Source organism: Leucopleurus acutus (assembly GCF_964270905.1).
Source record: "Leucopleurus acutus genome assembly, chromosome: 2".
In the NCBI taxonomy this organism is placed as follows: Eukaryota; Metazoa; Chordata; class Mammalia; order Artiodactyla; family Delphinidae; genus Leucopleurus; species Leucopleurus acutus.
Window position 1 is genome coordinate 23022574 of NC_139143.1, and position 25020 is coordinate 23047593.

Consider the following 25020-nt stretch of genomic DNA (forward strand, 5'->3'; position numbering starts at 1 on the left):
ACAATTTCCTGAATGATCTATACTTGCATTTCACATTTTCAGGTGTAGTAGACTATTTTTATTTTTACTTATTTATTTTTTGCCTGCACCACGCAGCATGTGGGATCTTTGTTCCTTAACCAGGGATCGAACCCGCGGCCCTGCAGTAGAAGCGCAAAGTCTTAACCACTAGACCGCCAGAGAAGTCTCCACGTAGTAGACTATTTTTATTAACTTACATTTTTGTCCTCTTTCTGTTCTGTTTCTATTGTTGATCCCTTTTCAGCAATTCTTCTCCTAGAAAGAAGGTAAATCAATTTTTTAAAAAAAACATCAGGTAACTTAGTGTAAAATTATGCCAAAAGGGAAGAACTGCATCTAGTTAAATTATACTTAGAATAAAAGTAACAAAATCCTCTCAATTCTGGACACATCCATATAATTTCTCACTCACCTCCTGGCCAGCAGGGCACTCATTTCTTCCATTAAACCACTGCCCCCTAACGGAAGGGGTCCATTTCCACGACCCGTATCTGTTTTAGATGAGGCCGAATTCACACCAATGTTCCCTCCGCTTGGGAAAGAGGCATCCTCCACCTTAATGAGAATATACAGACATAATAAACTCCTATGTGGGACAATCCTACGTTTATTAATATATTACATTCAAAACAGAAGGATGTATCAGCATTCCTTTCAATAAAAACACCTAGATATTGTTTTTTAAACTTTAAGGACCAATGGAGTAATTTTATGTATCAGTGAAGTTTTATCAAAGCTAACATCACCAATAATGGGATAAAATGCTATCACATGTCCCCTTGTGTAATACATTGAAAAGGACATATTACGTTGGTAGTAAAAAATGTAAAACCTGCCCCCCAAAATGCATAACTCGAATCAAATCTTAGGAAAATATCAGATAAACCAAACTGAAGGATGATCTACAAAATAATTATATTGTTGTCCTCAAAATTGTCAATATCATGAAAGAGGAGATTGAGGAAATATTACAGATTAAAAGTAAAGAGACATTACAACAAACTATAACAGGTGATGGAGTAGAAAAGGAAGTGCCATAAAAGACACTATTGGACAATAGATGAAACTTGCATAGATTTGTAGATTACAGTGTCGTATCAATTGAATTTCCTGATTTTGATAATCATGCTGCGGTCATGTAGGTGAATATCCTTGTTCTTACAAAATACAGAGGTAAGTATTTAGGGAAATGGGGCAAGGTGTCTCTGATTTACTCTCAATTCAGACAAAAAGAGAGTGTGTGTGTCTGTTTATACAGAAGGAAACATACACAAAGAATAATAAAGCAAATGTGGTAAAATGTTAAGTGGTGAATGTTACAGAAACTATGATTCTTGCAACTTTAATTAAGTTTAAGTTATTTCACATGTTTTTTAGTCGATGAAGTTAATAACATAGGGTTCATAAAATCAGAATACAATAAATTCGATGTTTTAGATACTGAGACAGAATAAGACATGACGTAAAAAATACAATTAATTAGGAGATGCATTTACCCGTGACACTTTTCGAAGTTTTGCTCCAGCAATTGCAGCTGCAAGTCCAGTTAAAGGGCGATTGTCTTCAGACATGGATCCCGAAAAAAATCCAGATGCAGGGAGGGGAGGAGCAGGAGGTGGGGGGGGAGGAGGGGGTACTTGATTAGGAAGAGGCGGCGGAGGAGGCGGAGGCGGGGGCCCTGAGGACGGAAGTGGAGGGGGTGGAGGGGGTCCTGGGGGAGGAGGAAGTCCGGCTGATGCCTGGGCAGGACCTGGCGGGAGTGGAGGAGGGGGTGGAGGTGCAGGTGGTCCCAAGACAATGCCTGAGAGAAAGAAATGTTAAGACCATCAACAACAAGCTAAGTGACACTATCTTAGGAGGAAAAGCATGTAGAATGACATGCTAAATTAACTTGAACATTTAGTACAAATTAATGAGTTCAATTTATCATAATATTTAAAGTCCAAATCAGTATTAAAAACATGCTAACAATTACGGCCAAAGTGTATAACTACTCCCTTTACTGTTAGAGCTTTATTAATAGAACTTTGCAACAGATCATCTAAATTAGTTTTTTTTTTTCTTTGCTCACGGGCATTTGGTAAATAAAATAAATGCTTATAAAATGTGGGACAGAGGCAGCATCCCTGAAAAGACAAATGAATGTATAGGATGGCACAGTTAGTGCTGCTGTTCAAAATAACAGACCAAAATAATCTGGGTAAACCTTAAGAGTTAAGACAATAAATTCTACAACAGTGAAAGCATATAGTTACTTGCTTTCCAAAGTGACTGAATCGAGAACATGAAAGAAGGGTGGGTTCCAGGCTTCAATCTCTCAAAAATATTCCACATTTAAAAGCAATGTATAAAGAGAATTGAGAATCGTTGAAGTAAAGGAATCTACTAGAACAAAGTAAAACCTCAAAACAACTATCAGAAATAATGAGGAGACATAGAATTTGAAGTACAGAAGACAGGGGTTAAGAGAGAAATGTCCAGATCTTGTAAAATCACAAAGGAGTGGACAAGAACAGGAACCAGGAGATTGACCCTGTAGGTCCTCCCCCTTCCTTAAGGCTTAAAGGGGTATTTTAGGACAAATAAAATGGTATTTGCAAACTGGGTGGTAAGTTTCTTGAAACTGCTAACTTTGAACAGTTACACAAGCTGGAATCATAAATTGCTGGAAGAATATAGTGATGGGCTGCATGAAGGGTCATCAGAGCTCTGAGGATACAGGAGGTGGGCCTTTGGACGCTGTCAGGCTAACTGTGTCTCTCTTGTTCCAGAATCACTTTCACAATGATACTGAACTGCACCTACTAGAGCTGTGACTCAACCTTTAAGCAAATTCAGTAAGTCAACATGAAAAATATACACACAGCAATAACGAGCCCTTAAGAACTAAGATTTCTTTTTTAAATAAATGTTTCAAATCCAGACTAGAACACCGTTCCTTTGTAAGTACAAATTTGTTGTCATATTCCTTCCTGTAATCCTCCCTAAATCCTATTTTAAAAGGGAGCGGGTTAAGTATCTTCTTACTTACTTATAGAACAAGGTCCTTCTCTGCTTACAAATAATCCATACTTAGATTACATCCCCCCCTCCCCTGTCACTGTGACAGCAAAGTTCAGGCATGGGGAGTGGGGGGATAACTGTAGAGGATGCTATCCTCTCCCAACTAACCCTTCAGCCTGCTACTTCTTGGAATTTTGGACCATGGAACCCTTTGGGGCACATATCAAGCCTGCCATCCTCTCCACCCTTTGTGCAAAGTTGGGCTGCTCCCCAGGGCTTAGGGTGGCACCCATCCATGGAAGTCTGATATGAGAAGCCCAATACGTACAGGACAGGCCAAAACGAAATAGGGTCCAAGATCAGAACTGTCCCAGAGGAGACTCCTGGATGACAGATCTAACGACTACAGCTGGGCACTAAATATAATCTCTCTGTTTTCCAGAAATTAAAGGAAGACAAGTTTGATTATATCAATATATTTATTGTGTGGATTAATGTATCAAGGAATGTTTTCCTAGTGAAAATGAAAAGAAACATACAGAAGCCCTTAAATACTGAATAACACTTCTGACTATGACACTGCAGAAGATATCCAAATCTAGTTCAATACGGAAATCCCTCATACTGATCCTCCAAATGCAATTAATCCAACAGAAAAGAACCCACGTTCGCCTTTTTCAAAAACCATCCTCCCCATTCTTCTAGGCAATTAAAGCTGTGGATGTGTAACATTTCCAAGTGATTAGCTGTTAGTCGCAATAACGGAAGCCTTACCCTGCTGGGCTGGAGTCTCGGCCGGCTGAGAGGCTGCCTGCAAGCCTGGCTCAGAAGCAGAGGAGTCTCCCAGCACAGAGGTTAGAGGAGTCTCCACAGAGGCAGGGGCAGCTGCAGAGGGAGAAGGGAGAACACTAGGCTTGGATGAGGGAGTTGAGGCAACAGGGGTGCTGGGAGGAGGAGAGGCTTGAGATCCACAGTGTGAGAGTGGTGCGAGGGAAGGCGGTGGCAGCGCAGCTGGCCCTGAGGTAGGCGGTGGAGACACTGGACACGTGACAGAGTCGAGCAGCCCGCTGGGGGCCGCTGGTGATGGAGGCCTCTGGGGCACAGGAGAAGAAACACAACTGGGGAGGACAGGCCTTGGACCAGTAGCTCTGCCTGGGGGGCTGCTAATCATTACTGGAGGAGACGGAGGGAGGGGCGAGAAACTGGAAGTAGACCAGGCACAGGGCTTCGTAGCTGGAGGTTGAGGAGAGGGTGTGTTCACAGGAGAAGAAGGTCGAGAGTTTTTGTTCAGAGGACGAGGAGCTGTAGCATAATGGGGAAGAACAGGGTGGAAGGCTGAACCTAGAGATGTTGCAAAACGTGTCGCGGGGTGTCGAAGTGGTGGTGTAGGGGGTGTGGAAGTGGGTGGCAAAGCAGTCACTACAGCGTAATCAGGAGTGGCCTCTGACACTGGAGCTGAGATGACTTTAGCATATGATGGAGGAGGTGCTGAAGGAGGCTGGCAACTGGCATACTCAGGAAGTGGAGCATGATACAGGGAGCTGTCGGAGGATGGAGCTGGACAGAGGTGGAAAGCAGCGGCGAAAGACAGGATAAAAAAGGAGAGAGAAAAAGGGAGCTAGTAAAGCCACAAAACCAGCATTCAGACAAAATGTACAAATGTAGACTACAGTTAGTACCAGAGAATAAGCACATGGGCAAATAACTAATTTCACTCCAAAATGTCTTAACTTATAAATACATTCTAAGATCCAAAAGAGGACAAGTTTTCTTTTACTCTAACAAGTTGACTGACAAATTAAACTGATTAGCTTATTCTTTACAAGAAAAATATCGTAGTCTTAATTTTCATTATTTCGTCCACTAAAAGGACATTAACATTACATGAATAAGACCACAAAGAAGAGTAAGCTTAGTTGTTCTTTTTTTAAATAATAAAAAGAGAAACTAGCAAAAAGCTTATCATAAAGGGCTAGAAACCCCCAAATTCAATGTTTATTTGTGGAAAAGTTTTGTTTTGTTGGCTGTAACTCCAGAAAACAATTAGGCAATCAAAAGCAAATGAATGAACTCAAACAACAAACCAATCAACCAGTATTTAATCGACCCACGTTGAAACTTTAGATATAGGCCATATGGAATAAAATAATAATTCTTAAATCCTATAATAAATGTTAATTTTAATGAATGTCAAAATACCTCAAATTTTCAGTCATATCTTAACCCTTATGTCTTTCAATAAAATTCCATCAGATTTAGTAATTTTTACTAATTTTTCACAATACTTGCATATATTTAAATTACTAGTCAGCTCTAGAGAGGATACTTTTTAACCTACTGTTTTTAATTCCTCCTTCAAAAACTTCAGAATACAATCAAACAAATTTCTGGAATGCTACGGTATTCAAGACAATTTAAGCACTCTCAGAAGGGAAATATATTCCAAATTCATCTAATACAAAAATTTCCCATAAAAACACACTTACACTTTATAGCCAATTTATAGGGAGTTCGAAGAATTAGAATGCCAGAATAAAAATTTCCTGGAGCTTTCTTTAAGTCTCCAAGCAATAAAAGCAATAGAAATAAAAAAAGAAAATGTTAAAGCAGCAATAGCCACATATTTGTTCTAATTTCAAATCGTATTGCTTAATCCCAAGCACCTCAAATGTGAAATATTCTTTCTAATACACGAATACACAAAATGTCACTGCCATCCAAGCTCAGACATCAGGAACACGGAACAATCGGTCAACTTCTTACCGGCATTTGCCATTCTTCGCTCTCGCTCCCATTCCAGCTGCTCCCTTTCTAGCTGCTCTTGCCGCTCTCGTTCTTGCCTTTCCCGGTCCAGCCTCTCCAGCCTCTCCCGCTCTTGTCTCTCCCGTTCCAGGCGATCCTGACGTTCCCTTTCTTGTCTCTCTCTTTCCAGCTGCTCCTGTTCTAGTCGCTCCCTCTCCAGCCTTTCCCTTTCTAACCTCTCCCGCTCCAATCTCTCCCTTTCCATTCTTTCTCTCTCCAGCCTTTCCCGCTCCAGCTCCTTTTGTCGTTGCTGTTCTTGTAGTTGCCTGAAATTAAGAAATGAAAAATATGCAACTGTGGCTACTCACCATTAAAAACCCACTCTTTTCACAATGAACCTATGAGAACCTTAGTTCTGATTTAAATACAAAGCAGTGTAGACCATGCAATCAACATCTCTCCACGTGAAGAAAGACTACGTTAGATAGAGATGGCTTATGTTTCATATGAATGAAAATAATTTCTCTTATTAGGATCATTTTGGGCTGCTTCAGCACATTACACTAATGTCTCATTTTATTCTGTACTTTTCATGAATAAAGTGCTGCAAATAAATGAATAACTGAACATACCACTTTAATGACCAAGACATTATTTCAATCATTTAATGGAAATATCTCTAAATGGTAACTACCTCCCTAAAACATCAAATTTTTACTGTATAAATTATATTTTATCATTTTAGAAAATGCAATGGCTAGTCACAGCACTAGCTCAATAAATGTTTGGTGAATGGAAAAGAAAAACAGACCTAAGAAGAAATAAACTTTAAATCATATTAAGTCTCATATCCAGAGGTCAGTATAATTAACATTTTGGCATTCATACTTCCAGACTTTTCCACATGTAAAAATATGCATATAAACCTTAAAAACAAAATAAATTAGAATATGTCCCTACCACTCTGAAATCTGTTTTATTCTCTCCCACTTAATATATTGTAAAAGGTATTCTAAGGCACTAAGTACAGTTTTGCACCTTTACTTTTCATAACTGAGTAGTATTCCATTGTTTAGGTGTCCATAGTTTAAACAGTCTCCTATGGTACTATGTAAGTTTGCCTAATACTATTACTGATACTACAATAAACATTTATCTTCATGTATCTTTGAACCGTTTTCTACCTGCTTCTTAAGGATCATCACCAGAGGCACAGATTTGCTAAATGAAAAGATACAAATATCAACATTTCTGACACACGGTTCCAAACTGTCTTCAGGAACAGAAGCCCAACAGTATATGAGAATGCCCACTTTCCTTTCCCCTCACTAATACTGAACACCATCATTGCTTTTAATCTTTGCTAGTATGACTGATATCATATAACAATTTTCATTTATTTGATTACTTCTGAGGTTAAGTACTTTGCAATCTGTTTACTGATTTTTGTGTTAGTGTTAAGTGCACATGTTCTTTGACCAGTTTTCTCTTGGGATAGTTAATATTCCATATTCATTTGAAAGAGTTCTTTTCTATATTAAAGATAATAACACTTTGTCACACGTTAGTCATATGCATTAACTTTTATTACGTCTTTTTATGTCTTTGATTTTTAAAGTTTTGTTTTGTAATATGGCTTTTAATTTTACCTAGAAAATCTAGTAATATTATTCCTTTATGTGATCTGCTTTTGATATCCTTCTTAGGCAGTCCTGTCCCACAGCAAGATTATATAATTATTAACACTTTCTTTTCATACTTTTATTTTTTACAATAAAATCCTTGGTTCATATGAAACTCATCTTGGGCTTGACATGTGAAGTAGTGACCTACATCACAGCACCTTTTATCGAATAGTTTATAGACTTAATTTAAGATGCCACCTTTACATGTGTTGACTGTTACTGAAGTTCCAGAATGTTTTGGAGCATAGATCTATTTGTCTGGCGTGGCACCAGTATCTTGATGCTTTGATATCTGATGTATACTTTAATATTTAGTAGGGTGAAGCCATCCTTATTACTCTTCTTTTTGAGTTTTTCTAGGTGATTCTCAGATATTTAACTCTTTCTAGGTAAATTTTAGTATCACTTTGTTAAATTTACCCTTTCTGCCAAGACCTATGCTCTCAATTCTATTAACGTTTCATTAAATTTGAAGATCAGCTAGAAAAACATTCACATCTTTTTATCTTCTTATCTAAGAAAGTATAGAATGTCTCAGTATTTACTCAGATTTAAAAATCGTCTTCAACTCTAGGACTTCAAATGATGACTACAAAAATCTCTTTGTGGTTATATTACAAACCTGCAGAAGCCTCCTGGATGTGGCTCTATAACAGTTTGCTTTTTACCTTTCATATATAACGTAACAGAGCATGAAAATGTCTCCAAGTATCCACCTGGACTTAAACAATTATCTTGCTATAAAAATTAACTTGTCCTGGGGACTTCCCTGGTGGCGCAGTGGTTAAGAATCCACCTGCCAATGCAGGGGACACGGGTTCGAGCCCTGGTCCGGGAAGATCCCACATGCCGCGGAGCAACTAAGCCCGTGTGCCACAACTACTGAGCCTGTACTTTAGAGCCCGCGTGCCACAACTGCTGAGGCGCGCACGCCTAGAGCCTGTGCTCCACAACCAGAGAAGCCACTGCAATGAGAGGCCAGCGCACCGCAAAGAAGAGTAGCCCCCGCTCAATGCAACTAGAGAAAGCCCACGCACAGCAACGAAGACCCAGTGCAGCCAATAAATAAATTAATTAATTAAAAAAAAATTAACTCGCCCTAAGATTTAAAAAAAGTTACACTCATCTTACGCATAAAGTATTTCACAGCATTGTGGGGAAGATTAAATGAGATAATACCGCGACAGCTCTTTACTAAGTACCTGAAGCATAGGAACTCAATAAATGTGAGCTATAATAGTAATATTTATTTGGAGGTTTCAAACTGAGACTTTCCCTGGACTGGCTAATAAACTGGCGGGATTCTGACTGGAGGCTGAGCTTCATGACAGAATGCGCGTGCTGCCCTTTGCTCCTCCCAACACTACCAAAAAGCCAGTAAGACCTTTCCAGAAATCCCTCCCCTTCATGGTTTCTGAACTGACTATAAAACAAAGGAGAAGCCCAATCCCACTCCTGGGACAACAACACAAAGCTTCTCTCTGGTCAGATCATCGTACTTCATCAGTGCAAGAGGAAAACAGAAGACACCTATGGTAGTGCTGATTATGGGCTGGCCACAAAGTTCGCTCGGGTTTTTCTGTAAGATGTTACCGAAAAACCCAAATGAACTTTTTGGCCAACCCAACGGTTGCTTAAAATACTGACAACTAAATAATAAAATCTGATTTTTACGGTACAGTACTGACTTCATTATACCATTTGATAAATTAGGGGTCAAAAGTTTCTGAGGGATAACAATATCACTGTAGGGATGAGGGCAAGAAATTAGGTATATTCAGAAGAATGTTTTTAATAATAAACTAGACGAAGTTATTATTATTGAATAACCTGCATCTAATGAATAAACTCAGCTAGGGCTTATATTACATTTGAAATATACAACATGCATCAAAAAATAAGAGCACGTGAAATGTGATAATACTCTAAGCAATCTCTCGGGTCCAGAAGACAAAAGATACACCCATATTATTCTAATTAGAATGTATTTGAAAACAGAAGCTAAGGGAAAGTATTTAACTTTTAATGTAGCTGCACCAAGATCTATGATTTAAAAATCCAATTTATTAGGTCCTGTTACATTCCTGTGCCACCTCTTTCATTTTATTTTATCAAAATAATACAAGCACATAGTTTATAAGTTTGTAAGAAAAAATTAGCTCATTGTTCCAACCCTCCCACCCCAGTTTCCAACATATCGGAGATAATTACTACCAATTCTTTTGGCTGTTTCTTTAGATATGTCAATTCTTTTGACTATTTTAACTTTATACATGTCTACTGGCTTTTAAGATATCTCTTATAACTCCCTCACCACACACAGGTTTTTCCCAGTATAGTCATGGGAGAATACTGATTTCTGGTTAAATCAATATTCAGAGTTTACATTATTAACATGATAATGTAAACACTGTTCACAGCTGAACCACACAGTACTGTAAGTTCTTCGTTTTTTTACCCCCAAGTTAATGGCTGCTTCTCTAGACCATATATTGCTTTTAACACAAAAAGTAAGTTTAAAGCACAAGTAGAAGGCCAGGTACGAGTAAAGTGAATCTGAAAGAATTATTAAATAACGGCATTTACAACTAGGGTGTCCTGACTTAAAAGATTGTTCCACACGTCATAATATTCTGGGTTTTCAGTCTATAAATAAAAGAGTATCTACTGATGTAGGGAAAGAGCACAGTGCCAGAGAGATCTCCCAAGTTCACTGATAGATGATTGAAGTAGGCAGTTCATACAGCTGTAGGAGAGTCTGATGACTGTATTTTCTTGATTTGAAAGTAAGAAAGATGCAAGAAAGGAAACTGTTCAAAGCCTCTATCTAATTTTTAGCCTGTTTACTAAAAAGAAGCACATCTAAACATATTTCCCAAAGTTGTGTGTCAAACAGAAAATCTCAGGCTTACAAATCTTTAGTGGAATGAATAATTCCACCTAAATTGGATGGTATATATAAATCTTCTGACTTTCATGTTTTGACTTCTAAAGCAAGACATCTGTATATCTTTTTAGGGGGACAGTTTCCAAATGTATAAATTCTGCTTTTCTTAGAACACCACTGCCAACTCACATACTGGAAATGCACATGACTAGAGTTCTGTCTACAAATGACTGTTTTCATCTGAAGATTTTTTCAAAGTACAAGGGCCCTAATTCTGAATTATGGAAAAATTCTGGAAGACTAATTTTTCTTTTAAGTTAGGATATGCATTTTACAATAATTTGAAACCTTCTGAGAAAACATATTTTTTCAGAAAACAATATAGTGCAAATGACTAATATCATAGCAACCAAGAGCATTTAAAAAATATCAGGAAAAATTCTTCCCACCACCAAAATACCTATTGAATTTCTCACCCAAAAGAGCTATCCCCCAAATGCAAAGAGATGCACGAAGCACCAGCCAACGAGATTAATAGCTTTTTTATATATTTGAACACATATTTAGTTTATCTTAACTCAAAGGCTTACTTTTCTTAAAGCAAGCAAAACCTGTATAACAAAAATTTGAAACACATTTCATTCATCCTTATGTATAACAAAAAAATAGTGTTAGGTAAATGAAGAGTGATTTACATTTGACATAATGAAGTAGGAGGGCAGATTAGGAAAAATGTTCCGGGCTGATAACATTTAGTAACACTAATGCTACCGACATCTGTCAGAAAATAAAACTGCATAAATAAAATGTGGGCATTTCACTTCTCTATCAGCAAACAAACGAAAAATGGATAAAACTAAACAAGATAATTAAGTTTTAATATTACAAAGCTCCTGAGGCAAGAGACAATACTTACAAGAGAAGGCGGTCAACTCTTGGTCCATCCTGCCTCTGAAGGCTAATCGTAGGGCTGTACATTCTCATTGTTCCAACTCCCTGCTTCGGTGCTAGGGTTATTATTCCCCTTTTATAACTTTCAGGCAATAGTGGTGATTTGCAAACTATTTATAGATATTAACTACATTAAGTTCCATGTTGAGACTGACACAGGACTGACTCATGTTTCTTAGAATATGTTTTTTCATCACAGTCAGCCAAGGAGGCCAAATTAATATGAGTAAGAACCAAAAACTGATATTAACAAATGCTACACAACATATGAATAGAAAACTAAACTACACTATCATCGTGTTACTACAGTAAAAGTATTGGACTAATGAGATTTAACATTTAAAGTAAACATTTGTTTTATCAACTCAATTTTATCCTCATTAAAATTTAAACTTGTAAAATACATACATAGTTTAAAAGGTCAAAGAGTGTTACAAAGTTTATAACAAAACACTAATCCTCTTCTCAACCCTTACCACTTCTGATTTCTTTCCCCAGAAGCAACTACTTTCAACACTTTGATACTTATCTCACGTTTCTAACTAAATACATTAATCTGTTTAGAACCAATACTTCTTAGTCTTTCAGATTCAGAAGTTATCTACTGACTTCATACTACACAAATGACTTAATTCTTCTACCCTCTAACACCCTAAAATCTTTACTTCTTCATTCTCCCAATAAAATCATGACAGTACTTTGGATACATCAGCATCCATCTAACTTACTCACGGCTGACAATATTTACTTTCCAGAACAATCCCTTTCTTAACCCTGGGGTTACAAATGGCTACCTTTTACATTTGATTCTTTTTCTCTATACCGACCCCTAACTCTCCATCAGAACTGTAACCCCTCTCAATAGGGTCAAGTATATCAGGTGATCTATTTTTTGTTTGCTTATTGTTTTTCTTTCCCCCCAGAAACTTTTGGTCCATCCTGCCTCTGAAGGTTAACTGTAGGGCTATACACTTTCAACACTCCAACTCCCCGCTTCCGTGCTGGGATTATTATTCCCCTTGTATAACTTTCAGACCTGCTGGGTCCCTAGGTTTTGCTTTTGCCTTAGTCAAGCCGGGAATTCCCTTATCTCTTTCCTACACTGGATTCCTTGTTTCCTGGCTCCTCCCATGGTATCATCATTCTTGGTTTACTCTCTCTCATTTTAATAGAATACATCTTCCAGTAGCTTCCTAGGAAACTGTGCGGAGGAGGAAATTTTAGATTGGAAGTAACTTCTCAGGAATTTGAAGCTCCCCCCACTTTTAAAATCTTCTAATATCCTAAAATCCCAGTGATATGCCTTGGTGGTAGGTCTTTTTATGTTTTCCTACTTACTGGGCTGGACACTTGGTGAATCTTTTCAATCTGGACCAGGGGACCTGGCAAACTACAGTCCATGGCCCAAATCTGGCCACACCCATCATTTCCGCATTGTCTATGGCAAAGCTACAAAGGAAGAGCTGAACAAATGTCACAGAGACCTCGTGGCCCACAAAGTCTAAGACCTTTACCGTCTGGCCCTTTTCAGAAAAAGTCGGCACCCCTGACCACAATCAAGCCACTGAGTTCCAGGAAATTTTCTTATTTATTTGCAGATTCCATTTCCTCACATTTTTGTTCTGTCCCCCTAAAATTCCTCATAGTTAGATGTTGGACCTCCTAATCTGATCTTCTTTTATTTTTTTTCTCAGGTACTATCTCTATCTTTTACAGCTATTTTCAGGGCAATTTCCTCAACCTTATTTCTCAAACCTCCCAGTATTAAAATTAATGCTTTAAAAAAAAATTCTAAGTACATTTTCTTACACTCTGATTCTTTTTAAATAACTACAAACACTTGCTTTATGAATAAAATATATTCTTAGTTCTCTGAAGCTATTATATCATTTTTTAGGTTTTCTTCTGTTCCCTGTTATTACGTGTTTCCTCCAATTTCAATTTTTTCTGTTTGTTTTGATCTGTCTTCATGTTATACAAATTGTCCTTAAAGGCATGATGATCCTTGGCTGTCCATTCATGTTCGTAAGTGGTACTAAAGCTGATCAGAAGCCCTTAAATAAATGAGCTTCAATGGGAGGGACCTTGGGTGTCAATATGTTTTCTTTTCTCTTGGCCGAGCCAAGTTTCCGGAGGAGGACTCTTCAAGTTCCTTACCTGAGTTCTACAGGTCTGGCTGCCAATGACTGGGAGCTGAGCAAAGGAAAGAGACCAAGTTGGCTGACTTTCACTCATCTCTCTTCAGTATGGCCTCTCACCCACACCTTCACAGCTGTGCCTCCTATACCTCAGGCTTTACCAGGAGCCAGCCAACCTGCTGAAAAGGGCCAGAGAGTATCTCTGTCCACATTCTTTTTTCTTCCTTTTTAAAAAAACAACTCTGCAAAAATGTACAAGCCCTCCTTAGCTCTCAGCTATGCAAAAACAGCCTACAGGGCTGGACTTGGCCAGCGAGCTATAGTTTGCCAACTCCTAGCCTACACTGCGATGCTGTTCAAAACGGTAGCTATTAGCTGTATGTTGCAAACTGAGCACTTCAAATGCTCCTAGTTTGAATTGGGATATGCTTTTAATATAAAACCACATACCAGATTTTGGAACACATACCAGATTTTTCATACCTAGTATGAAAAAAAAGAGTGTAAAAACACCTCTAAAATTTTCATCAATTGAAATAATATAATAAAATAAAATAATAAATAATAAAATAATAAATAATAAAAATAAAATAATAATTATTGAAATAATATTTTAGATGTATAGGGTTAAATATACTAATAAAATTAATCTCACTGGTTTCTTTAAAACTTTCAAAAATGTGGTCACTAGAAGACTTTAAAATGACATGTAGTTTGCATTACATTTCCATTGAACAGCACTGGTCTAGAGCATCTCTAGAAGATAATAAATCTCTAGTCTCCTGTTTGGATGTTGTGGGGAAAATCTGGGTAGCTAAACCCTCCTTATAAAGACTTACCTAACCCTCCTACGTGTAGCATGATGAAACGCCTTGCCACTGAGAGGCACCACAGCAACTCAACCCTTCTCTTCTCTGTCCTGGCTTACTTTAGCTTTTGCTGGTCTACTAAGCTAGTTACCACCTGTATTAGTTTTTGTGGTCGCCATAATAAAGAACCATACACTAGGTGGCTTAAAACAACGGACATTTATTCTCTCAGTATGGGAGGTGACAAATCTGAAATCAAGGTGTTGGCAGTGTTGGTTCCCTCTAAGTTAGGCTCTAAGGAAGAATCTGTTCCATGCCTTGCTCTTCCTTCGCAGGAAGGCTGGTAATTCTTGGAATTCCTTGGCTTGCAGAAGCATCACCATAACCTCTGCCTCCATCTTTACATGGTGTTCTCTCTGTGTCTCTGTGTCTTCACACGGCCATCTTGCTTCGGTAACTTTCTCCTCTTCTTATAAGGACATCAGTCGTGTTGGATAAAGGGGTCCATCTCACTCCAGTATGACCTCATCTTAACTAACAACTCTATTTCCAAAAGGTTACATTTTGAGGTAGTGGAGATTAGAATATATCTTTCTTTTCTTTTTTTTTCCTTTGGCTGTGCCATGCGGCATGCGGGACCTTAGTTCTCCGACAAGGGATCAAACCCATGCCCCCTGCATTGGGAGTGTGGAGTCTTAGCCAGTGGACCACCAGGGAAGTCCCAGGACTTCTTCAAGTATCTTTCTTGGGACACATTATTCAATCCGTAACACCTCATCAATAAAATTTTAGAAACCAGAAAGTACACGGCCATTTCTTGTCTTTACATTGTACAACTGATGTCCCTAAAGTGCAACTGCTGTTCCTCAAAGTGCAATGGATGGTCCCAAACAAAACCAGATTCTAAATACGTCGTTAAACTTTTCTTTAAGCAACTCATTTCCTTTCTGTAACAGTCAGAAGCCAAGAAAAATAACTTGAAGAATAAGAATTTTTAGCTATTCATTAAAAGAATCCATTTATAATTTATGGTTCTGAGCAAAAACCCTATTAAGTTTGTTACGCACACCACACATACACATGCACACACATACCCAAGGAGCACACTACTCACATCATTTTCCTCCTAACCCATCCATTATTATTAGCTCACCAAACACGAATCATGTACCAGTCTTCAAAAATCAAGTACTGATACCCACTAACAGCTTACCTAAGAGTAGTAACAAAAATGTGACGTTTATTATAATATGAACTTGATACTGAAAATATAACTACTAAAATTGCAGGTGAATGTTATGATGCAAATTAATATTCTCTTCTACTACATTTTCCAGTAACGGCGTATAAACATCCAGTTAAATAGCCAAAGTAACAGGATAAAGTTACTTTTTTCAACTTATGAAATAAAAGTTGTCCCAAGGGTATTTTATCATGCCTCTGAAAATAAAATCAAGCACAAGAAAATTTATTTTTATATAAATAACTACCCAAAATAAAATTTGAAAATATAATTTCTGTTGGGAACCAAACGTCTCACTAGAGTGTGCTGTACATCCCTCTGCCACTGTGTTTTTTAATCTACAAAACGAGATCCAGCCATGCACAGCTGCTGGCTGAGATAAAGTGAAGAGCAGCACTGTGTATATAAAATTTAGCAGATATTTTTAGGTTTTGTAGTACCTTTTCCCAAGTATCTTTCAACCATAAGCAAAAACAGATTGTTTGGCATGTAGGTCAAAAGAAAATGGCATATACTTTTCTTATAACTTGAAAATACTGAAGTTTTACAAAGCAAGATGCCTTCTTATTATATGACAAACAAGGAAAGAATATTAAAAAGCAATGTCTTAGCATGGCATAAAGGCCCTTTATGTATTAATTTAATAGCACCATCAGTCCTGGAGCGGAGGAAGAGGGGTAGTACTCACGTCACACAGGTGGTGTGCACTCCCTTGGCTCTTACACATAGACTCTTTCCGCCTAGAATGCTTTTCCATTCTATGATTGGAAACTCCTAGTTCACTTCCCCTTCAAGGCACAGCTCAAAGAGCATCTCCTCAGGAACGGCTCCCACCGTCTCCCAAACAGCACAGACAGAAAAGCCCAGGCAGCATGAAAAGAGTGCGTATTATCTTATTTAATGGTCCCAACAACCTTATGAACTCATACTGTCTGCCTGTTATGCCCCAACACCTACATATAAATGAATTCAGTACCACTGAACTTCTTGGCCTTTTATTCAAAAGTTTATTCAGGTCCCTACTCTCAAGTAGCCTACAATGTTCACTGTGGAGACAAGACTCATATGTAAAGCAAACAACAAACAATAAAAAAGCATGTGGTTAAGTTACAGGAGTTCAGAAACGAAAACCATTAATATACCTGGAAAACAGTCTACAGAAAAGGACAAGACAGAAAGGACGAGAAGGGCAGGACAGAGGGGTAAATGCTACAGAGAAGCACAGAGGGAGAACCCAAGTATGGTGTACAGACAGTCTTAAGGGAGGAAAGAGATCGTGGGGTGGGCTCTTAAGTGTCAGGCCAAAGAATTAAACTGGATACGAGGAGAGCTGGCCACCCGTACTGCGAGCCGGGAAGTGACATGAGCTCCTGGACTCCTCTTACTCAAGTTGGTACATTTGAGCAGTCAAACTATCTTCCCCCGCTCCAAGATTCTACTGGAATTCCAGAAAAATAAAAGTGTGTATAAATAAACCCACTACAAAGTAGACAATTGAGCTGAGTGGTCTTTAGTAGACCAAATGTATCATCAAATTTCTGGAAGACAAAAAGGGTTAGGGAGGAGTTACATGTCTAGAATTCTCTCCCAGTTCCTATGTACTAGTACATCCAACTGCCTAGTAGTCAGCATCTCTACTTGAATGTCCAATGAGCATTTCAGCTTAACATCTTCAAAATTCATCTGACCTCTCCCCACAAAACCTGCCACTCACAGTCGTCTCAGTTAATGGTAATTCCATCCTCCCCACAGCTCCCGTTAAAAACCACAACTCCTCCCCTTCTCTCACACCCCACATACAATCCACCAGGAAATGTAAGGATCTGCCTTCGCACCGCTTCCACTGCCTGGGGAAAGCCATCATTATTTCCTGCCTAGTTTACCGCAATAGCCTCTTAACTAGTTTTCTTGCTAGGCTGCTATCACAACCCTGTACCTGCTTTCATTTGTGTTTCTCTATAGCCTGGTCTCAACAAAGCAGGCAAACTAATTCTGTTAAAATGTTAAGCCAGATCGTTCCTATCAAAATCATCCAATGGGCCCTCATTTCTCTCAGAAAAAAGCTAATTTTTTTTTTTTTTTTTGCGGTACGTGGGTCTCTCACCGTTGTGGCCTCTCCCGTTGCGGAGCACAGGCTCCGGACGTGCAGGCTCAGCAGCCATGGCTCACGGGCCCAGCTGCTCTGCGGCATGTGGGATCCTCCCGGATCGGGGCACGAACCCGTGTCCCCTGCATTGGCAGGCGGACTCTCAACCACTGCGCCACCAGGGAAGCCCCAAAGCTAAATTCTTTATAATTGCCTGCAATGTCCTGCATGACACGACTCCTCCACTACTCTCCTTTTCTGCTCCTGTTCTCTCTGCTCCAGCCTCCATGCCTCCTCGTTCCTCCCTGTACACGAGCACAATCCTGCCTTAAGGCTCTGCACAGACTGCTCCCCCTGCTGTAATGCACTCACCCAGACATCCACTCGGCTAACTCCTTCCTTTCATTTCCATAAGATCTACTCTGACCAACCTATTTAAAGTTGTAACCATTTCCCCTTGGCCCTCTGCAACATATACTCCCTTCACTTGGCTCTATTTTCCTCCCATAGCACTTACCATCTTCTGCTACACTGTGTCATGTTCACTCTATTCTCTGATTAGGTTGAGGCTTTCTGTCCGCCACCCACCACCCTGATATACTGTAAGCACTCAGAACAAAGCACTAAGCCTCGAACGTAACTGAAGAGTGGAGGCATCCAGGGTCCCGAACACAGACTCAGAATGGCTGAAGCAGACGCGAGAAGAATCTGGGAAAGACCTAACTTGAGATCAGCAGGTAGAAAGAATGGGAATGGGCAGTACAACCGAAATCAAGCTGATTAATAAACACACACACTGTCTGAAGAAAATGCTCCAGTCATCCCTCTGTTCCCCAACCTCAGCTCAATGCATGGAATGGCATTTATCACAGAAGACTGTCCTCTAAACCAAGTGAAGAAGCTGCCTCAGATGAGCTAGTGTGTCTGGTGGAACTAGAGGTGGCTCAGCTTCATGGGGCTGAGGCCTGCTGGCTCCCCCCTCTTGTACCCCAAAGGAGAGCCTGTCAGTCTGTCTGCTTGGCCACTTGCACAGACCCCCTTGGCAGCCCTCGGTCAGGGAAGAATGCTGTCCATAGACACCCAAACCTCATAATGGAACAGGAAACCCAAGCCAAGTACTGACGTCATTCAGACTGATTCTTTTTTTAGAAATAAAGAGACCACTAAAGATTACCAGATATTTGGGTAAAACCAATAAGGCAAACAATACTACTCTATAGGAAGGAGATCATTCAAACAAAGGATGAGAAACAAGAGGGACTTAAGATACAATCATGAATTTAGGACAGGCTGTTTTGCAAAAGGAATAATCGCTCCCCCCGCCTCTGCTCCGCAAAAGGCTCTTGGAGAATAAAATTAAATTATAGGAGATCAACTACTGTGCTGTCCAGTTAGGTGGTCATGAGCCACATGTGGCTCTCGAGCACTCATACTGTGGGCAGCCTGAACAGAAACGTGCTGTAAGTGTAAGAAACACATACTGAACTTGGAAGACTCAGTACGACAAACAGAATGTAAAATACCTTAATTTCTATACTGATTTCTTTTTGAAATGATAACATTTCCGTTATAATGGGTTAAATATTTTATTTAACAACGTATTTTATGTTATTAAAATTAATTTCACCTGTTTCTTTTTACTTTTGCTAGTATGGCTACTAGAAAAATTTTAATTAACTATGTAGCTTATATTTCTACGAGGTAACGCTGGCCTAGAACATATGGTTAAAAATATCATCAAGAATACAGAACACAGAAACAGAGGCAGAAAATGAGAAAAGATAAGCATCATAAGGAAATAACCCAGGAGGCCCAGCATTTGATCAGTAGGAGCTCCCCCAAAAGAGAACAAAACAGAGAAGTAAATGGCTAAAGAAATAAAATTTTAAAAAATCTAGGAGTTGTGGATAAGTCTTCAAATGGAAACAGTCCATTAAGTACTGAGCTTAATAAATCGGGGAGGGACCCCAAAACCAAAAACAAATCACATCTTTGTGAAAACTCAGACTACCATGGTTAGTAAGGAAGTTTAAAAGGATTCTAGGAAGGGGGAAAAAAGCTCACCTACTAACATAAAGACAAAGATTTAATGGCAGTAATAGAAAGACTGAAAATGTATAAACCATGGAAATAAAAAAACAAAAAAATAAAATTAAAAAAATGATGTGTCTATCAAAACTAGGTGGTAGAATGGAAGAAAGGGGATAGGGAGATGCACAGAACTACTGCATTCCTCTTACAGAGTGAAGAGTTAAGAGATACTAAGGTTATTAGAAGAACTAAAAACAATAACTACTCATGATTGGCAGGAGAAGTGAAGAATTCATTTTTTCATAGTGTAGAGTCAATAAGTACTATCTGTAATGTGACTAATCAAGAAACAGAAATATAAACACATTATATATTACTATAGAAGAACTCATCAAAAGTACTAAAAGTAGAAATGGTTAAAAGTGATTAAGTCTCATGATTAATATGAGGGGAGGGCACAAGTGTGCAGATCACCCTCCCCCCCTTTTAGACCCTCCTGCACTGTGCAAAAAAGTTTAAGAAAAAAGAATCTAGCAGTAATAAAGTAGGAATAAGTGAAAGGGATCTAGCTTAAAGACAGAAAAACTAGCAAGTCAGAAAACTATAGCAGTATACAAGCAAATAAATACTGGAGAAAGCTATTAGTAATGAGAATGTCAGGACAGTAAATCCAACAGGCTTTTAGAGAAAGAAATAACAAAATGTACTTGAATAGATATTTTGAATGAAGATAATTATAGACTTTCTAAGCTGAAATTTTGGGAGAAATATTAGAGAGAAGAAGGAATGTACATTAAAAATGAAATCATAAGGGTTTAAACTGAGGCATCAGTAGGATACCAAAATGGATGAGCTCTAAAATAGGAATTCTCATTGAGGATCCACTGTTGGAATTAAGGGGGTCTGTAATCCTCTGGACCATGTAAGGGCACACATGTGTGCACATGTGCAAAATCACATGCACATATCTGAAGGGTTAGGTTGGGTGGGGTGGGGGGACTGGATGGAAGAGGACAGTAGTTCACTACTTCTACCAAATTCTCAAAAGGACCCATGACACTACTCCATTTATCTGGAAATATGGGTCTGGCTCTCCATTGGATAATCAGGAGCTGTAGATTTTGAAGCCATCAGCACAGAAGTTAAAAGAAAACTATAAGATCCAACCAAATCATCAACTTTTCAAAGGTTATACTGTGTGCAGAAATAAAGAGATAGCTAAGTGTAAAGCCTTATATAAGAAAAGGAAGAGGTACAGAAAAGGAGAAGAGTTAGCAAAAAAGATACTCTAAAGCATCAAAAGGAAGAGAGAGAAGTGGAATACGTAGACCAAGAGAAGACATTTAAACGAGAATAAGTCAATGATGGTAGCAGCACATCCAGTAGATTTGTGAACACAAAGCAGATTTCATGAGATTAAAATGGAAATGGGGTGGGACTTCCCTGGTGGCACAGTGGTTAAGAATCCCCCTGCCAATGCAGGGGACAAGGGTTTGAGCCCTGGCCTGGGAAGATCCCACATGCTGTGAAGCAACTAAGCCCATGTGCCACAACTACTGAGCCTGCGCTCTAGAGACCGCGAGCCACAACTGCTGAGCCTGCGCTCTAGAGACCGCGAGCCACAACTGCTGAGCCTGCATGCCACAACTACTGAAGCCCACGTGCCTAGAGCCCGTGCTCCGCAACAAGAGAAGCCACCACAATGAGAAGCCCGCGCACCGCAAGGAAGAGGAGCCCCCATTCGACACTACTAGAGAAAGCCCGCGTGCAGCAACGAAGACTAAGGCAGCCAAAAAACCCCACAAAACAACAACAAAAAAAGAACATAAAAAAAGGAAATGGGGTGAAAAGTAAAGAAAAGGAATGGAGATGAAATTAATAATGAGAGAGAAGGAAATTGGTTGGTGTCAAGTGGAAGAAGAAAGAAGAGTCTGTGCGTGACTATGGACAGAAAATAATTTAAAATTCATACCAATTTTTCAGAAATTCGGATTCCACTCTTCAAAATGACTGAGTTAAAGTCTTCAACTAAACAAATAAGTAATATAAACACCTTCAATTTTCAAACCCTTAAGTATCTACTTACATACAAAGAGAAAAACCTCAAGTCCAGATGAACGCTTTGAAATGAGAAAGAACGTACATGAGGGCATGGCGTTCTCATGACAATTACTAAAAGTTCACTCAATACTCGTTTTCAACTAAAACTGCATGCTGCAAGTTCTTGACAACCCTCTGTGAAGCAGATGACCCACCTGTGACCCTTGACAAGGCAGCAGTACCAGCAGAAGACTTCTGTTTGTATTCTGTGCTGCCCTGGACTCCAGCAACTGTGTCTGGGATTACTTGCTTGCCTACTCTGTATTACCAGAGATGATCTATTATGTTCAGGATTTTCTCCTGGTTCTTCCTCGTTTTCTACAAATGTGTTACTCTCAATAAAACTATGATCATTTTTTATGAATTACTTTTCCGTTTGGTGTGTGAGAGACAGCATACAATTTCTAACTCTTGGAATTATTCTAGTATGTTTAAAATTTTCAATATGGAACTGAAATAAATGAATATATTCCTTAAACTTCCCTTATTTCTATAGAAACTTAATTTTATTTATATCTGTTACAGCATCACTCTAAAGAGCAGAAAAAGTTTCACCAAATTTGGAGGCTAGTTCCAGAGTGATCTAACTAAACATATAGACTGTGGCAAAAACGAAATTCACTTTAAGAGATCCTGGAGGGCGCTCTTCCAGAGCTAAGTAGTTACACAGCAAAGCAACAACACAGAACCACAGCAAGAAATTCCTCTGACTGTCTGTCAGGGAAACATGACACATATATTAAGACAACATAAAGAATATGGAGAACATTTCAAATATGAGGCCATATCAAAAGTGACAAGAAAAACTGCTGGCTTGCTGTGGAGCAAATGCCTCTCAACTGGAAAATTCCATCTGTAAGATGGTTATCAATTCCCCAGAACAAAACAGGGTGCCCTTCTAGTAACAAAAAGCAGTATCAACATCTCTAAAAAGTTTCAATTTGTTGAAAATGGGGCACCTGGTTTGACTAGCTCAATTTTAGTTACTGAATGTGACTGGATTTTACAAAGCTATTTTGTTATAAAGTAGTCTCTAATTTAGAGACTCTGGGTTAATTCAGAAAAAACTACCCCTAAATGAGGCCGTATTATAATTTCAAATGTATTTCTAAACTGCACTGAAATAATGAAGACGTTATTGATTTCATTCAATCACAGTTTAATCATAAACAGAATGATTCTGTATTCCATTACTATTCCTGTTCAATATTCAATGCCTTGTACAAAGAGCCAACACTATTTCAACTTTCCAGTCATGTGACAGGCATAATGATCAGATTAATTTATAACTGCTATAAAAATAAGACTGCTTGAAGTGTAAACACATTTTATATGCTGTTAAGAGTATTTAAAATATTTTAAATTCATGAGTATGATTTTTACCAAAAAAGCATATATGAAATTTTATAACATCTTTTGTCCAGCCTATTAAGAATCTGCTTGATTATTAACAGCGATTCTAAAACTTAATGTAACAATAAAAGTTCAGACTTCCAAATGGCTGATGAGACATAATCTACCTTCAATATCAGATGTTCACAGATTGGTCTTCTGTAGTAGAAAGAAAAGGTGCAAATAACTCGTGAATTTACCTTCTTTGAATTTCCAATTCTTCTTGTGATGGGCCATTCTGAACTTGGGCAGGTAGTTGTGAATTTTGTCTAGGCAATGTCGGCCCTAAAAAGGGAGGGAAACATTATAGATGAACATTATCTTTATACTGCACTGGATAGAGGAGATAAAATCATGAGAATAACATAAAACCATAACATATTTACAAATGTATCTTCTTTTTGTTTAGCAAAATAAAATATAAGCTTCATATAACACACAGCAAATGAAAGACTGCAACATAATACTGTCATTATCTCCAGAAGGCTTACTTGAAACAAATGGAAAACATCAACAATAAAAGAAAAATAAACATTTATATATGAAGAGCTTGAGTGAAACAAGTGTTCAATGAGCATCTGAATAGGCGCCTAAGCTTGACGCTTGTAAGACAATGAGACATTCTCTTTGGGGTACTTATTCATGAAGTGGAGAGGGAGAACTTAAATGAAAAATCAGAATTGAAAAACTCACCTAAATAGAACACTGGAAATGAAAACAGGAGAGAGAGCATGAGAACCTTTTCACCAGACTGATGTATGCTAATGCATGTATCAAATTTGCCCACTTTAAGTTGCCATTCTTATTTAACGGCCTGGCACTTCCAGCACTGGTGAAAACAAACATTTGCTAAACTTCCATATATAATTAACCTACTTCTCTGAATTTCTGATGTAACACAGGTAATTATAGTAACTTTTCATTTGGGGTAAAAACAAAACAAAACAAAAAAAACCTGCGTTCAAAGCAACATGGTTCTGTCATGAGAAACTAATGACCATTCATTCCCACATCATATAAAATGCAGACCCATTTTTAGCATCTCATAAAGAAGGCCACTAAATAATGGGACATTTTAATGTCGCTGGATATAAAAATTATGTGTCATAAAATGAGATAAATAAAATACTAGACCTAATATACAATGCCTATGGTTACAATAGAACAATCTTGAAATCTAATCCAGTAAACAAGAGAATAAAGAAACAGTAGTTATCTTCCACTCTTGGAGAGAAATATATGAGTAATGATATGCTGCACATATTTGTGAATTCTAGTGTGCCAGCAAAGGCCCCTAACAGATAGTTTGAAAGTGTTTTGTAGACCACTAGTATAAAAAACAGTTAATAAATAAATGCTTCTATGTGCTAAAGCAAACTCTTGTAATCTATATGAGTTAAAAGCACAAAGTATCTATTTTATACTAGTGGAGAAGATTTCACAAAGAGAAGGATAAGGTTCACTAGAATATAATACAGTACTTTTATATCCCAAGTGCAGAAAAACAAATAATTTGATCTGAACTTACCTACTAATTTTTCTCCTCATCTCTTTACACGTTTTTACATTAATCATTTAATTTGTCCTCTAAAGACAAATTAGATGACAACTGCAGTGATATTTCATTAGATTTCCTAAAAGAGTCTGCTATTTTAAGAGCCACATAGAGGAAATATAAAAATATATTAATCCCATGTAATCAGTAACAGCAAAAAAATAAAATAAAATAAAGCTTTTAAAATTAAAAATGCACTTAAATGTTTGCATAAATGAAAATATGTAATGTGTCTAGGAGACAGACTGGAATTCGTTCCTTCTTTCGGATATTAACATAATGATATAAAAATAGACTGTCCTATTAAGCCATACCCTAAGGTTTAGTACTTTACTCGTCTCTTCTGGCAGAGGAGGGGGACATACAAGGTGGGAGGG

The 25020-nt window shown here is 38.2% G+C and overlaps 1 protein-coding gene across 1 annotated transcript in view; it reads right to left on the minus strand.

Moving 5' to 3' along the window:
- The window catches only part of ENAH (ENAH actin regulator), a gene marked incomplete at its 5' end in the record, with an annotated part of 152320 nt that overhangs the window by 15327 nt on the left and 111973 nt on the right, over positions 1-25020 (minus strand). The window contains 6 exon segments of the mRNA XM_082865237.1: positions 219-276; positions 434-576; positions 1518-1822; positions 3799-3909; positions 5788-6092; positions 23289-23373. Of these exon segments, the coding sequence (XP_082721363.1) occupies positions 219-276; positions 434-576; positions 1518-1822; positions 3799-3909; positions 5788-6092; positions 23289-23373 (1007 nt within the window).